Below are 16,348 nucleotides of genomic sequence, written 5' to 3'. Positions count from 1 at the left end.
TGTGAAGTATTTTGGTAAAGCTAAAAACACATCTCTCCTCCTTGGTAAAGATGTGTTCTCCTGTGTGAACGGGGGACCTCATGAAGATGATTCGTGGGTCGCTCCGCCTTATTTATTTCATAACAACGTCAAATATCAAGGAAATAGCCTTACACCGACAACCCTTTTGCAACTACTACCTCTCTCAGAGAAGGGCTGCAGCGACTTGCGATATGGGAGTCAAAGTTCATATCATCTACTGGTAGGTTGCTATTTTTACTACTGCTGACGGTACAGTTTATCCTCCAGGCAGGGGTTTATTTAGGTAACATTTCCGCTTGGTTGCGTTTGCAAATTGCCAGATTGATTGTTAGGTAGGGAGCAGTCGTAGGCCTTCACCCAAATTTGTGGTTCTCTGAAAATGAGTTGCTGTAGCTATTTGCTTATAAAGTTGCATAGACATGGCACAGTGAAGTGAAAGCATGTTTGTTTGACACAGTGTTGCTAATCCTCTCTCTGTTTCTTATGCCTAGCGGTGGATGAGGGTACAGGCCCAAGGTACGTGTCCATTAAATGTGTAATAAAACATGTACTAGTCCATTTTTTAATCAAATTGTATCTTTTGATTTAATCATTCTTTCTACATCTGAGTGATATTTATGCCTTAAATTTTAGTTCACCAGACTCAAGACACAGCTTGAGGATGAATTCCCAGGTGATCTTGAGATTGTGAGTCATTTTAAGTAGCCTAAAGAGTAGAAAATTGCAGATGGATGTTACCAGATGTTTGTTTCAAGTTACTATAATGACACCCCTCTTTCTCTCACACATCCTTTCTATCTATCACTCACTCACCAGACTGGTGAAAGCACACCTTCAACCTCTGGGTGGTTCGAGGTGGAGGTGAATGGCAAGTTGGTCCACTCAAAGAAGGTACAGTATCAAACAGTGGAACTTGTTTCTTCACCCAACAAAACATGTGTGCACAGTATGATTTAATACAATATTTTTAAAATACAAACATTTGCTTTCTGCAGGAGGGGTCAGGCTTTGTGGACAACGAGCAGAAAATGGCAACATTGGTTGATGCCATTGATAAGGTGTTGGGGAAATAAGAGTGCTGATTATGGAGGTATGAACCACAGGAGGTTGGTGGCACCGTAATTGGGGAGGACGGGCTCATGGTAGTGGCTGGAGCGGAATAGGTGGAATGTTACAAAATAAATACATCTAACACATGGTTTCCACGATTGTTACACAATGTAATTTTTTTATATTACTTTGGCTTCTTTCTTGTACACTGTTACTGGTAGCAGCATACATCCATTTCAGTGTACATTTTCTTAATTGTAATCATTTTCTCTTTCCACAGTCTGTTTGTCATCTCCTTGACATTGCATAATGATGGTGGTGCTCCAATTGTCAAAGACATGGGTGCTGCTTGATGAAACCTGCTCTGCCAGGGAGGTGCCCTGCAGATTCCTTCAACTCCTACAGTGGCACTGCTTTTGTAAGATGGAGGGTGATACAAAGGGAGAATATACTGTTTATTTGTAATTGAAACATAACATTTTAATTGAGCTTCTTACATTGTTCCATTATTTTTACTATTAGGCATGGTCAAGCTTTAAAACATTTAACATTGTATGTATCTTTCCAAATGTTGATGCGACTATGAAATGCAAGTTCTTAACTTATCTTTTGTTTATGTCAACTTTCTTCTCTTAGTTTGTCTGTATTTTAAAAAGGCCTGACGTTTTGATTAAACAAGGAAAGGAAGACGCAACACCTTGACAGAATAGAAATGCATATTGCAATGTCCAGTAGACTAGTGAGTGACAGTGACACCCTTGGTAGACATGCCTCAAGGAAAGTTATAGAGCTGCACTGTCTGGTTCTTGAGTGTCTTTTCCATGACAGATAAATAGGATACATTTTCATCTTAAACAGCATCTACTTAGTGTAAGAACAAGACGGTTAACCATTTAGTGTTACACATTCATTTGGGGTTTTATACACATTTCTATAAACATTACAGTAGTTTTAATCTACATTCAAGATTGGTGTTACATGTATCTTCTTTTAAACTAGATCATGTATAATGAAAGTTGAAACTGAAATATTTGTCAAATGTGATATCTGAGACAGGCAGCCTGTAGGCATGTGAAACATGATCCCCTTGCCTAGGTATGGTAGATACCAGTAGGTTGTGTACTTGTTAGAGGAAGAGTATACTAAGTGTACAAAACATTAAGGACACCTTCCTAATATTGACTCCAATGCTTCCCGCAGTTGTGGTAAGTTGGCTGAGTGTCCTTTGGGTTTTGGACCATTCTTGGTACACACGGGAAGCTGTTGAGTGTGAAAAATTGAGCAGCGTTGCAGTTCTTGACACAAACCGGTGCGCCTGGCACCTACTACCATACCGCTTTCAAAGGCACTTCAATCTTTTGTCTTCCCCATTCACCCTCTGAATAGCACACACACAATCTGTCTCATGTCTTAAATATTTTTATATTTTTTACCTGTCTCCCCTTCATCTACACTGATTTGAAATGGATTTAACAAGTGACATCAATAAGGGATCATAGCTTTCACCTGGATTCACCTGGTTAGTCTTTGTCCTGGAAAGAGCAGGTGTCCTTAATGTTTTGTACACTGTATAATTGTCCCTACCAAGATGGCACATGTCCAGACACATTCTAATTTTCACATGTCTTTCCATCAACAGAAACTAATGTGATATTTTATTATAAATGTGATTCTTCAAGGTCCTATGATGTAATCTTCTAGATCCAACCCCTCAATAAAAGTTAGGTTTTCATTAGTCATTCTGAATATTAGTTCAGGATACCAAAATCAGTTAACATCTGTTTTCAAAATGGTATATCACTACACCTTCAGAGTGAAGCTGGTAAAAGGCAGAAATGAGCATTATGCAGATAGAGACAGTGGCAGATGTAAGTGTCCCTATGTGAAGGATTGCCATCTGGTTCATTCTCAACAGTAACAGCAGAGATACTGTATATAGTGATGAGATGGTCTTTTCTCCGCCCTAACAATGGGAGTTGCTCTGCTTGACAGATGAGCAGAATCACTGTATTCCCACGTGGACAGATTTTGACGGGAGTGTACCCTCTCGCTTCGCCTCTTCCTCCCTGGTAACCGCCTCCAATTAAGGTAGAACAACCTATGCATTTGATGCATTAAAGCAGTGGTTCCCAACCAGGGATACTAGGACTTGAGTACTTGAGAAGACTCATGAGACCATAGGCTTACTGGTAAAATGCACATGAGTGGGTACTTCAGGGGGACTCCGGGCAGAGCAAAATGAAATTGGTGGTACAGTAACCGAAAACGTTTTGGAATCACTTCATTAAAGTGGCAATATGCGAATGCTACATACATTATCTGACTTTTAAATTAATTCTATATATTGATTCTTGAAAAATAAATAAACTAAGCCTCATGAGCTTAGTTCAACTGTCACACTCCATCAGAACCCAAAACATAAGCTTGTTTTTCTCCATTGTAAACAATGTCATTCTAAAAAACACTAGCTTCAAAACATTATTAAAACTATCATGTCCTTCATCTATAGCCCTGTCTATGAATTTGATAAGCCATTTAGCCAAAAAGGTGGCGMGGAACCAATTTGTTTGAACTCCAGATTCCCCTTTAACGTACATTGAAATTATATTAAACAGCAAAGGTCAAGAAGAACATAAGCTATTTTATTTGTATTTATTTAACCAGGAAGGGCTCATTGAAATTTAGATAGGCAGCACCAAGTCATTACACAATTACAGACAGATAATCTAGTAAAAAACCATAGCATTCACAACAGTATTACAAAATCATAAAACAGCCAATTAAAAATATTGACAGGTCAGGGAATCAACCTCAAAATCCTTCATCAATAATTTAAAAACACCAATCAGGACAAGTTATTCCAGTTTAAAAGTATTTTGTAAGGCGTTCCAAGATGATGGCGCAGAGTACATAAAAGCCCTTTTACCAAATTTAGCTCGGACATTTGGAACAGTTAGAAGGATAAAGTCCTGTGGACGAGAGAGTACGCACCACATTTCTGAACAATAAAAATGCCCAAATAAAATTGTAGTAAACCCAAAATGGCTTTGTAAATAAAAGTATACCAGTGACCGAGCCTACGAGTGACTAGAGAAGGCCAGCCAACCCTGGTATATAAAGTGCAGAGGTGTGTAAGGATTTTGCAGTTTAAAATAAATCTCAATGCTCCATGGTAAAGGGTATCAATTGATCTCAAAAACTGAGCGGAAGCTTTCATATAAAATATCCCCAGACRTAGTATAGGCATAAATGTAGCTGATACTAGCCTCCTGGCTTCAGAACAGGTAGATCTGTGGGTGCACTGACAATGTGACATTTGCAGTTGTGTGATATTTTAATACTGAACACATCACCTCGCTGGACAAGGGAGATATAGTGCACTAGATACAAGAACGTGTCCAACTGTTTGCACATCGATAGACACATGTACTTTCCCAGGGGTGAGTTCAGTTCGATTCCTTTGAGGTATGTTTGCTCCCTTTCTATGGTGTGGCCTGGTCAATATGGGCGTGACCATTCTTGAAATCTCTAAACTCCTGTAGCACACCGTAACACAATCGCCCTCTGGGCAACCATAACCACAACGTTCTTCAACTGGTTGTTCAGTACACTACCAACTCCATTGAATTTAACGTTGCACACCGTTCTGTTGTACTAAACATACCCCAGGTGAGTCACTGACTGCTCATGTTCAAGTAAAAGTAAGCGCATGTTCTGGGAATGACTGCCATCTGGGTTATTCTCAACAGTAAAATAAGTGCATCTGACCTTTTGTCTTTAAAGGAGTGTTGTATTTGAGAGTAACCCAGATGGCAGTCATTCCCAGAACATGTGCTTACTTTCCCAGAACTCACTTGGGGTATGTTCAGTGCACAGAACGGTGTGCAACGTTTAATTCAATGGAGTTGGTACTGTACTGAATGACCAGTTGAAGAAAGTTGTGGTTATGGTGGCCCAGAGGACTCCCGAGTGGCACAGCGGTCTAAGGCACTGCATCTCAGTGCAAAAGGTGTCACTACAGTCCCTGGTTTGAATCCAGGCTGTATCACACCCGGCCGTGATTGGGAGTCCCATATGGCACATAAGGCGGTAAACAATTGGCCCAGCGTCTTCTGGATTTGGCCGGGGTAGGCCGTCATTGTAAATTAGAATTTGTTCTTAACTGACTTGCCTAGTTAAATAAAGGTTAAATAAAAAAATCAACACATTTAAAATACATTGAGGCCAATAACATAATGAGCATGGAGCAGGTATATCTGATTTTGTGTCCCCCTAAGGATCGAGTCAATGGCAATTTCATATTGGCAGTGGTGGAAATGAGGGGGATTCAGGGAGTGAATTATTTCAGCATTCAGTTCGAACCCAGATTACCCTTTGTTGGGTTTTCTCAGTGAATCCAGTCCACCATTGGACAGGCCTATAAGTTACACTGAATAAGAACATTTTATATTTTCATTATTGTAGTGTACACAAGTACCGTGCAAATAATGTTTTTTGTAGCTTTTGTGGTTTCACTGGGCATTTACATGTATTTTATTATTTTTTGGCCCACCTCCACCCTCCATAATGGGAGGACAACTTCATTATTTAGAAATATTTTAAAAATAGGGTGTTTCAGATAAAGAGTTAGTAGTGTGGGTCAAATATACAGCGCCTTCGGAAAGTATTCAGAATCCTTGACTTTTTCCACAGTTATAGCCATATTCTAAAATTGATTCAATATATTTTCTCCGAAATCTACACACAATACCCAATATTGACAAAGGGAAACGTTTTTTGAAATTTCTGCACATTTATTATAAATAAAAAACAGATACCTTATTTACATAAGTATTCAGACCCTTTGCTCTGAGACTCAACATTCTGCAGCATTGAAGGTCCCCAAGAACACAGTGGCCTCCATCATTCTTAAATGGGAGAAGTTTGGAACCACCAAGACTCTTCCTAGAGCTGGTCGCCCGGCCAAACTGAGCAATCAGGGGAGAAGGGCCTTGGTCAGGGAGGTGACCAAGAACCCAACGGTAACTCTGACATAGTTCTAGAGTTCCTCTGTAGAGATGGGAGAAGGACAACCATCTCTGCAGCACTCCACCAATCAGGCCATTATGGTAGAGTGGCCAAACGGAAGCCTCTCCTCAGTAAAAGGCACATGACAGCCCACTTGGAGTTTGCCAKAAGGCACTTAAAGGACTCTCAGACCATGAGAAACAAGATTCTCTGGTCTGATGAAACCAAGGTTGAACTCTTTGGCCTGAATGCCAAGTGTCATGTCTGGAGGAAGCCTGGCTGCATCCCTACGGTGAAGCATGGTGGTGGCAGCATCATGCTGTTGGGATGTTTTTCAGCAGCAGGGACTGGGAGACTAGTCAGGATCAAGGCAAAGATGAACAGAGCAAAGTACAGAGAGATCCTTGATGAAAACCGATTCCAGAGAGCTCAGGAACTCAGACTGGGGTGAACTTGAACCCGATTGAACATCTCTGGAGAGACCTGAAAATAGCTGTGCAGCAACGCTCCCATCCAACCTGACAGAGCTTGAGAGGATCTGCAGAGAAGAATGGGAGAGACTCCCCAAATACAGGTGTGCCAAGCTTGTAGCGTCATACCCATGAAGTCTCGATCCTGTAATCGCTGCCAAAGGTATTCAACAAAATACTGAGTAAAGAGTCTGAATACTTATGTAAATGTGATATTTCAGTTTTTAATTGAATAAAGTAGCAAAAATGTTTTTAAAAACCCTGTTTTTGCTTTGTCATTATAGGTTATTGTGTGTAGATTGAGATAAAAACAACAACAATGTAATACATTTTAGAATAAGGCTGTAACGTAACAAATGTGGAAAAAGTCAAGGGGTCTGAATACTTTCTGAAGGCACTGTATATAAAAGCAAGTACACCAGGCACCAAATATGAGCTAGTATCTTCTTGATACCCACTCCCGTCACATAGCTCTACCACCTCTTTACCCTCCCCATCCCACCATCCAACAGTACATACAACTGTTTATTATAGTGAAGAAGGTCAACTGCAACTAAAAGGAGAGAAAGAGCAGAAAGGTTGGGTAAGAATAAAAAAAGAGGAGCAAGCAAAAAAATAAATAAGGGAGAAGTCAAAACAGGACAAAACAAGAGATGACCAGACTGGAGAAGACAGGACAGAATGGAACGGAACGGGACAGGACAGTTAGCAGAGAGCTAATCATTAGGAAGGATGTGCCATATTTGATCTTGTCTGTGGTTGCCTGGGGGAATGTAGTATAGTAATGGTTCCCAGATTATGTTAAAGTCCTTCAGTTGTTATTTKGTTTTAAGGTGGATCTCTCCAGGGAGGCCAGGTCAGACAGTAAACTAAGCCAGTGTATGGTTGGAACATTGGATCTGGTTTTCCAGTTGAACAGTATCACTTTTTTTGCAGATTGTTAATGAAATGAATAGGAACAGTCTTTTGTCCTTGGGGATAGCAAAAACACAGGGGACGTCATCATCAGAGTAGTGCAGTATACAGAGTGATGGGGATCTTTGTCCCCATGTGCAGCTGCAAACCGTAGTCTGACTTTTTTATAGCGGRTTTGGAGCAGTGGCTCCTTCCTTGCTGAGCAGCCTTTCAGGTTATGTCGATATAGGACTCGTTTTACTGTGGATATAGATACTTTTGTACCTGTTTCCTCCCGCATCTTCACAAGGTCCTTTGCTGTTGTTTTGTGATTGATTTGCACTTTTCACACCAAAGTACGTTAATCTCTAGGAGACAGAACGCGTCTCCTTCCAGAGTGGTATGATTACTGCGTGGTCCCATGGTGTTTATACTTGCGTACTATTGTTTGTACAGATGAACGTGGTACCTTCAGGCGTTTGAAAATTGCTCCCAAGGATGAACCAGACTTGTGGAGGTCTACAATATTTTTTTCTGAGGTCTTGGCTGATTTCTTTTGATTTTCCCATGATATCAAGCAAAGAGGCACTGAGTTTGAAGGTAGGCCTTGAAATACATCCACAGGTACACCTCCATTTGACTCAAATTATGTCAATTAGCCTATCAGAAGCTTCTACAGCCATGACATCATTTTCTGGAATTTTCCAAGCTGTTTAAAGGCACAGTCAACTTAGTGTATGTAAACTTCTGACCCACTTCAATTGTGATACAGTGAATTATAGGTGAAATAATCTGTCTGTAAACAATTGTTGGAAAAATGACTTGTGTCATGCACAAATTAGATGTCCTAACCGACTTGCCAAAACTATAGTTTGTTAACAAGAAATTTGTGGAGTGGTTGAAAAACTTGTTTTAATGACTCCAACCTAAGTGTATTTAAACTTCCGACTTCAACTGTATGSACTAAAACCGAATTTCTCAAGTGCCAAGTTCAGGAAGGTCAGATTGACTGTCAGATGCCTTCTCTGCATCCAATGTCACTAATGCGGTAGGAATATCGGTTTGGGAAGCGAGATGCGGAGTGAAATTCGRTGGGAGTTAGWGCAGTATATATAGTAGTTTGGAATAAAATACTTTGAAGATGGAATTAATATTTTCATTATGGTTGCTAGATTAACGTTACCTTCAATGTTTTTAATACAGTGGATTACCAATTTTTCCTTGAGTTCATGGTCATTTTGTTGRGTTCTCATAATTAAAGCCTCTGTTTCTGCAGAAATAATTTAATTTAATTCGAGTTTGGCCTGTAATAGTCGCTTATGAATATCATCGGTTTGAGTGGATGTGAAGAGGGTATCAAGCTCCTTGACAATTTTTGCAAATTCTACTTTTTTATTTTCCTTATTTTTCTTCTTTGCTGAGCAGAAAGATTTCTTTCCCTCTAAGTACAACTTTTGCAGTTTCCAAGAGTAGTGTCGGCATTCATTCAGATGTGCTAGGATAGGGGGCAGCATTTGGAATTTTGGATGAAAAGCGTGCCCAGGGCCTCCCGGGTGGCGCAGTGGTCTAGAGCACTGCATCGCAGTGCGCCACCAGAGTCTCTATGGGTTCGCACCCAGGCTCTGTCGCAGCCGGCCGCGACCGGGAGGTCCGTGGGGCGACGCACAATTGGCCTAGCGTCGTCCGGGTTAGGGAGGGTTTGGCCGGTAGGGATATCCTTGTCTCATCGCGCTCCAGCGACTCCTGTGGCGGGCCGGGCGCAGTGCGCGCTAACCGAGGGGGGCGGGTGCACGGTYTTTCCTCCGACACATTGGTGCGGCTGGCTRCCGGGTTGGAGGCGCGCTGTGTTAAGAAGCAGTYRSSCTTGGTTGGGTTGTGCTTCGGAGGACGCATGACTTTCGACCTTCGTCTCTCCCGAGCCCGTACGGGAGTTGTAGCGATGAGACAAGATAGTAATTACTAGCGATTGGATACCACGAAAATTGGGGAGAAAAGGGGATAAAATMTATTTWAAAAAGAAAAAAGAAAAAAAAYYAAAYRSMMSCCKAAWTWAAKRMSCMMSRWKRRKWMSCCKYYAYSRWAYYWWWMSKWWWTWWTWYMWYYWTTMGYWTMGYAAKKKRRRGYAYMTTRRWAAAKRMMTTMYAWRKWMSRRWWMYKRWWWAKKYYAKRTWWTTMGSKYGSSYAAKCCCSYYGYKKAAKCKWTRKYYWTTTTTTTGAGGTCACTCTCTTTTCAATGGGATTTCATTGGGAATCCAGATTTCTAAGGGATCTTCTTGCAGTTCCTATCGCCTCCACTGGATGTCAACAGTCTTTAGAAATTGGTTGAGGTTTTTCCTTTGAGAAATGAAGAAGTAACACTGTTCAGAATGAGGCTCGAGGGAAGTGTACTCTTTGTTAGAGGCGCGTTGCACAGAAGCTCGTTACACTTTGTTTTCCTCCGGTATTGAACACAGATCATCCCATCTTCAATTTTAGCGATTATTTACGTAAAAAAATACCTAAAGTTGTATTACAAAAGTAGTTTGAAATGTTTGGACAAAGCTTACAGGTAACTTTTGAGATATTTTGTAGTCACGTTGTGCAAGTTGGAACCGCTGTTTTTCTGGTATCAAACGTGCCAAATAAATGAACATTTTGGATATATATCTACGGAATGAATCGAACTAAAGGACCATTTGTGATGTTTATGGGACATATTGGAGTGCCAACAGAAGAAGCTCGTCAAAGGTAAGGCATGAATTATATCTTTATTTCTGCGTTTTGTGTCGCGCCTGGAGGGTTGAAATATGACGGTCTGTGTTTGTTTGCTTGGGTGTTATCCTCAGATAATAGCATTGTTTGCTTTCGCCGTAAAGCATTTTTTAAATCTGACACGTTGGCTGGATTCACAACAAGTGTAGCTTTAATGTGGTATATTGAATGTGTGATTTCATGAAAGTTACATTTTTATAGAAATGTATTTGAATTTGGCGCTCTGCATTTTCACTGGATGTTGGCCAGTTGGGACGCTAGCGTCCCACATATCCCAGAGAGGTTTTAAGCTCAATGAATTTGTTCCATTTCATATTAAAATGCGTACCGAATTTGGAATCTGATAGAAGCAAGGTGTTACATTTCCATATTGAAGGATGACGTTCGGAGTTGATAGTTAAGACAAGGCTGATCAATGCTTAATCGGAGGTGCTACTCGAATGAATTTGGGGTTTGGAAATTTGGGATTGCAAAAAATGCATTACAGATGAAAAGGTTTATACGGGATTACGTTTTATGATGTKCGGATTGAAGAGGCGCCAAATATCCACCATACCTTGTTTTACCATGTAGCTTTTAATGGTTTCTGGAGCGCTTGTTGAATGCATGTGCGTACTGCCATGGGACTTGTCAGCTAGTGGATCAATAACAGCGTTAATGTCTCCTCCAACTAGAATTCTGGAGTTGGTAAAATCTTGTAAATGCTTTAAGATTAAATGGAAAAATTGAGGATAGTCAGTTTTGGGACCATATAAATTCAGCATGGTGTATGATTGATTGTTGATTGTACCATGAATTAAAATGAAGCACCCTAAACATATATTAGTTTAAATGGTGTTTCTTTGTTGATGAGGAGGGCGACCCCTCTGCTCTTGGAGTTAAAGGAAAAATAACACATTTGGCCAATCCACTTTATTTCTAATGTTTCATGTTCAAGATCAGTTAGATGTGTTTCTTGTAATAAACAAATATCTGATTCGACCAGACTGAGTGATGCCTTTTATTACTTTATTTGGTAACACTTTATAACCTTGCATGAATAAGCATTTATACACCATTAATAAGTATTTCATTATTTGTTCAAATGTATAAAGCATTTATAAAACCGCAAAATGGATTGTTCATGAAAGTTATTAAGTATTACACATTATTTGGCTAAAAGATATAGCCTATTTGTAAGTTATATAGCTAGGTCAATATGTATCATGTTGGTTTCTGAACTGGTTCTAATCTGGTTKAAAAATAGAAACCTTCAGGACACCTGCTTAAACACACTCAAATTCTCACACATGACAAAACATCCACATGGTCAGAGGTTAAGTCTATTTAAGGAGACACCTGCACCCCTTCTGTCCAGACACCAACGAAGCAACCATGAAGGTGATGATCGCTCTGCTTCTGAGCACTTTGTGCTTTGAAGTCCTCAATGCCCAATGCCCAGAAGCCAATGCGTTGAAAGACGCAGATGGCGTGAAGCTTTGCGCACGTATGTTCGAGGACAGTCACTATTATTACGAGCAGAGTTGTGGGGGAGAGTACCTTGATGCTTACCCAGGTGAGGACGTCCCTATCATCCCATGGCGTTGGAACAACCGCATCTCTTCCTTGGTGGTGTCAAGGGGTTGCAGCCTTACTGTTTGGAAATACACCAAGAAGAGAGGAAGCAAATCTAAATTCGGTGCTGGAATCAAATATCGCCTCAAAGAAACGATGCAAGGTTTTTTCGGTGATTGGGAAAATGACATCTCTGGATACTACTGTGTGTGCTAGAGGCCAACATCATCACGTTCACCAGACACTTCTACCCATTCCTCTGAATTGTTATGCGCAATTAGCCTGAGGACGAGTTTAGAGATCATGCAAGAAGAGAGTCTGCCAACAGGAGAGTCTTCCAACAYAAGAGTCTGCCAATCAAAACAGAGACTATGTTGAGTGCATGATAATGATATCCTGTGTCTGGAGAATAAATGTATTTCTGCAAATCATCTTTGGGCCTATGTGAATTTATTTCAGGGAAAATGTTTTGTCCAGGTCAGTTCATAATAACAGGCCTTAAAACAAAGTACCCCTTTTAAAAATGTGTTGTGAATGTATTCATTGACTAAATGTTAAGGGTAATGGCCAGTCAGCATGTTATGGAGCGAAGAAAACAAGTTTAAAATGCACCAGAATAGTCTCAGGTGTAATCTGAACAAGTTAGTGTCTGGGCCGTCATTATCGTCTGCAGAATTCATTCAGTTCAATGTGAAGTATAGATTTTAGCACAATATATAATAATAAAACATAATAATAGAGTTAATTTATATAGCAAAAAAAGTGCATGTAGTGCTTGGGCTGGAAAATGATCTTCAACAGAGGTTGGTGCCTCCAGGTCACATCCAACTCCGGTGGGCTGCACAAAGGCCTAGCCTAGAACAATTATATCATCAACAAGTGTACATAAACTGCTGTTATTTAACCTATAAACATCTCAATGACTCACCAGCTGCTTGGCCCTCTGTGGCAACTTCCATACATGGTATGATATATCATTACACCATGGTCTAGACCCCTCAAATTTAAATCTGGACCTCGAAGCCACTTCCACTGCAATGTGTCATTGTTCCCCTCTTATCAGGGACTGATTTAGACTTGGAACAACAGGTGTGTGCAATTAATTATCAGGTAGAACAGAAGTCCAGAAGGCTCCGGACAGAGTTCAGTACCCCTGGTCTAGACTCTAGAGTAAAAGTTTGATAAAATAACATGAATTCAATAAAAAATCACCATTTAACAGAACACATTTCTGTGGGCAAACTATCCACCTGTGCCCCAGCAGCAGAGAAAGGGTTAGTGTAGAAGGGCTAGCTTGTTGGGCTGGCTGGAGCCCCCTACTTGCAGTGAGACGACCAATTAATGCAGGAAAACACCTGCTAATGAGACGCTTGGCATTCAACTATGAGGCAGGCACTGTGCCCCCTGCTGTTGTCTGGCAACCCTGCAAGCCCTGCTGGAGATACTGACAATCCATGCAGTACTATGAGTTACTGGAAGCTTACTGTAACTGCCCTTTGAGAGATTTCACTTCACATTCTATATCAGACTGTCAGGATCACTAGCCGCACAATGAATTATGATAATAGGCTAGCTATATGGTATTAAACATTCCGTATTACACTCCATCAAGAGTATTTTAAGATAACGATGATATTCTCTCCCTTCAATCCCAACAGATAAAATGTGTAGAGTCTGATACGAAGCTTCCTCTCTTGTGTAATCTTGCAGGTACATATTTGTTGAGGGAGTATGTGGGAAAACAACCACTGGGCATATCTCTCATGACACCGGTCCTGCCTAAGGCTCTTGGTTACACGCAGATCACTGGCTTAAATAATTAAATCTAATAAGCATTGCCCAAATTTGCAAGAAAAATTATGAGAAAAAAAGTACAACCTTTACAACAAAATTACAATCTCTTTTCCAAAGAACGATCTAGTTGTCTGAGGTAAACCGATCAAATGCTAGTCTAATTGATGACAAGCAAATGATAAAGAAAGGAAGGTCACACCCCACGTCGCCTGCTACTACTGTTGCATTGAGCCCAACATGGGGGTAGAAAGACAGCTAATTATAAGAGGAGGCAACCTATTCAAGCACTCCTCCCCATCTTACCCCCTAATCTCTCTCCATTTGGAACTCTAAGTGGGTGGAGTGTGCCTTGTTCAACTATCACACCTCAACTGTAGAGCCCTGGAACTACCAACCCGTCTGTCTTGTTTTTGCGGTAAGTGGCTAATTAGACTCTTTGAATTAGATTGTGCTGATGTTTATGTGTTGTAGTCCATAGTGACAGTGACATTGTGTTTTGGTAAATAAAACATACATTTTACTGTGTTCTGATATAGGCCAAAAATTATAAAGTTTTACATATTTTTTGTTGTACAGTCCATTAAAGTGTAGGTCATGTTATGTAAATGTTCATGTCAAAAACAAAACTAGTTTTCATCATCAGTTCATTCAGTTGTCTATGAAAGAAAAGTCTGAGAAAATAAACTGCAGTTAAGTTTGGATGTTTCACTGCCCTCTGAATGGGCATAGTGGGCAACAGTCATCAAGAGACAAACTGTGCCACATGATTACCAGCAACAAAATTGGGCATTGTATATGGAGGGATGAGAGAAGTGATTGTTATTTTCTTTATTCACATGCAATGCGTAAGAGAACGAATGCTACTTTTAATCATCACAAATACAGTACGATCCTCATTAAACGATAATAAGTGTTAAGCAAATTTAATTTACAAATAGATATACAGATACAGAGAAACAAGTGAGGTGCCCCCTGGGTAATGCTGCTGCCTATGCATGCCCCTCCCTGCACCTCTCCCTCTAAGGCCCTCACTGTAACACTTCCAGCTGAGACCCAGGCAGCAGAAGCAATAACAAGCACATGAAACCATGACACACTATCTCTTTGGCATGTATGCTTTGGCATGTATGTATGATGGAAAATGGCACTACGCGTGTAACTGATTTTAAGAAAAGTGTGATTTTGACGATTCTTGTTAATTGCATTAAATTAAATTAATGCATAATCTACAAACAGTTGGACCAGGCTGAGGTACAGCGAGAGGAAGCAGGATGTCCAATAACATGGCTAAGATTGCAGATGCTCGCAAGACAGTGGAACAGCTGAAACTGGAGGTCAACATTGAAAGAATGATGGTGAGCAACGAATGGTTACAAGGCATAAGAGCTGGAGTACCAGTAGTAGATTATCTCTTCATGTTACCGAATAAGCTGTTGATTATCAGTAACTACATTGTAAATAGAGCACATTGTCTTTTTCCCCACTCTCCAATCTTTTATRTTTGTCTTTATTAACCATGTTTTATATGTGCAGGTGTCCAAAGCAGCAGCTGATCTAATGGCCTTCTGTGAGGCTCATGCCAAGGAGGACCCGCTGGTGACACCAGTGCCATCCTCTGAGAACCCCTTTCGGGAGAAGAAATTCTTCTGTGCAATACTCTGATCCCCACACTTATAACCCCAAGTTTTGTGTCATTATTAGCAATAATTAATTGCCAGTTCTAAGGAATAAATCTGATAGTAACAGTGAAGAACAATTGAATATGTTGGTTTTGGTATGCCTAGTCAGGGTGATGATTTTGTATTTAAAAACCTGTATAGTAAATGCTTTAAATATTTATCTGGATTGATCTGATTGACTGAAATAAACATTATCGAATTTCATTTGAGTCTGGCATTTACACTGGCCTCTCCCTTCCAGCAAACACCTCCCTGAAAGTAAGAGATTACACATTAACTGAAATTGTGCCTAAGTCCTCCTAAAACCCCCAGCAATACTCTACTGTAAAATGCCTGACATCTGAGAGTTCTGTGACCCTTTTCAGAGGTTACACAACAGTGTTGAACAGGGCTGTTCAACTCCGGTCATGGAGGGTGAAGCCACTTCTGGTTTTCATCCTCTCCTTCTAATCAGGGACTAATTCAGATCTGGGATAACCAGGTGAGTGCAATTAACTATCAGGTAGAAACAAAAACCAGAAGTGTTTCAGCCCTTCAGGACTGGATTTGAACAGCCCTGGTATAGAAAAGTCAAATTTCAGTTATTTTGAAATTGACAACAAAATAGCTACCTGCCTTCAGAAAGTACTCATACCCCTTGACTTATTCCACTTTGTTGTTACAGCCTGAATTAAACATGTATTAAATCAGGGGGTTTTCTCACCCATCTAAGCACCATACTCCATGATGACAAAGTTTAAACATGTTTTTAGACATTTTTGCACATTTACTGAAAACGAAATACAGAAATATTTTACATAAATTTACATAAGTATTCACACCCCTGAGTCAACACTTTGTAAAAGCACCTTTGGCAGCGATTACAGCTGTGAGTCTTTCTGGGTGTCTCTAAGAGCTTTGCACACCTGGATTGTGCAATATTTGCCCATTATTATTTTCTAAATTCTTCAAGCTGAGTCAGATTGGTTGTTTCAGGTCTTGCCATAGATTTTCAAGTAGATTTAAGTCAAAACTGTAACTCGGCCACTCAGGAACATTCACTGTCTTCTTGGTAAGCAACTCCAGTGTAGATTTGGCCTTGTGTTTTAGGTTATTGTCCTGCTGAAAGGTGAATTAATCTCCTATTGT

The 16,348-nt window shown here is 40.3% G+C and overlaps 2 protein-coding genes across 2 annotated transcripts; both read left to right on the top strand.

Annotated features, from left to right (window-relative positions):
- The first annotated feature begins 52 nt into the window (after window positions 1–52).
- selenow1 (selenoprotein W, 1) lies at window positions 53–1,676 on the top strand. The gene is made up of 6 exons (XM_023988064.2): window positions 53–241; window positions 513–537; window positions 655–708; window positions 838–912; window positions 1,017–1,111; window positions 1,352–1,676. The coding sequence occupies exons 1-5, from the start codon at window positions 81–83 to the stop codon at window positions 1,092–1,094; spliced, it is 393 nt and encodes a 130-aa protein (XP_023843832.1). The 5' UTR covers window positions 53–80; the 3' UTR covers window positions 1,095–1,111; window positions 1,352–1,676.
- Window positions 1,677–12,759: 11,083 nt separating this feature from the next.
- LOC111964246 (guanine nucleotide-binding protein G(I)/G(S)/G(O) subunit gamma-8-like) lies at window positions 12,760–15,424 on the top strand. Its single transcript, XM_023988062.2, has 3 exons — window positions 12,760–13,956; window positions 14,778–14,896; window positions 15,075–15,424. Exons 2-3 carry the CDS (start codon window positions 14,813–14,815, stop codon window positions 15,201–15,203), a joined length of 213 nt encoding a protein of 70 aa, XP_023843830.1. The 5' UTR covers window positions 12,760–13,956; window positions 14,778–14,812; the 3' UTR covers window positions 15,204–15,424.
- Window positions 15,425–16,348: the final 924 nt, after the last annotated feature.

This window comes from Salvelinus sp. IW2-2015, linkage group LG5, assembly GCF_002910315.2.
Source record: "Salvelinus sp. IW2-2015 linkage group LG5, ASM291031v2, whole genome shotgun sequence".
In the NCBI taxonomy this organism is placed as follows: Eukaryota; Metazoa; Chordata; class Actinopteri; order Salmoniformes; family Salmonidae; genus Salvelinus; species Salvelinus sp. IW2-2015.
Note: the sequence above shows the minus strand (reverse complement) of the source record. Positions and strands in the feature narration are given on the sequence as shown.

What these genes read in the sequence shown, in the direction of transcription:
- LOC111964246 (XM_023988062.2), top strand. Translation starts at nt 14,813, where the DNA reads ATGTCCAATAACATGGCTAAGATTGCAGATGCTCGCAAGACAGTGGAA. An exon ending in TCAACATTGAAAGAATGATG is followed by an intron (nt 14,897 to 15,074) that starts GTGAGCAACGAA and finishes TTATATGTGCAG; the next exon opens with GTGTCCAAAGCAGCAGCTGA.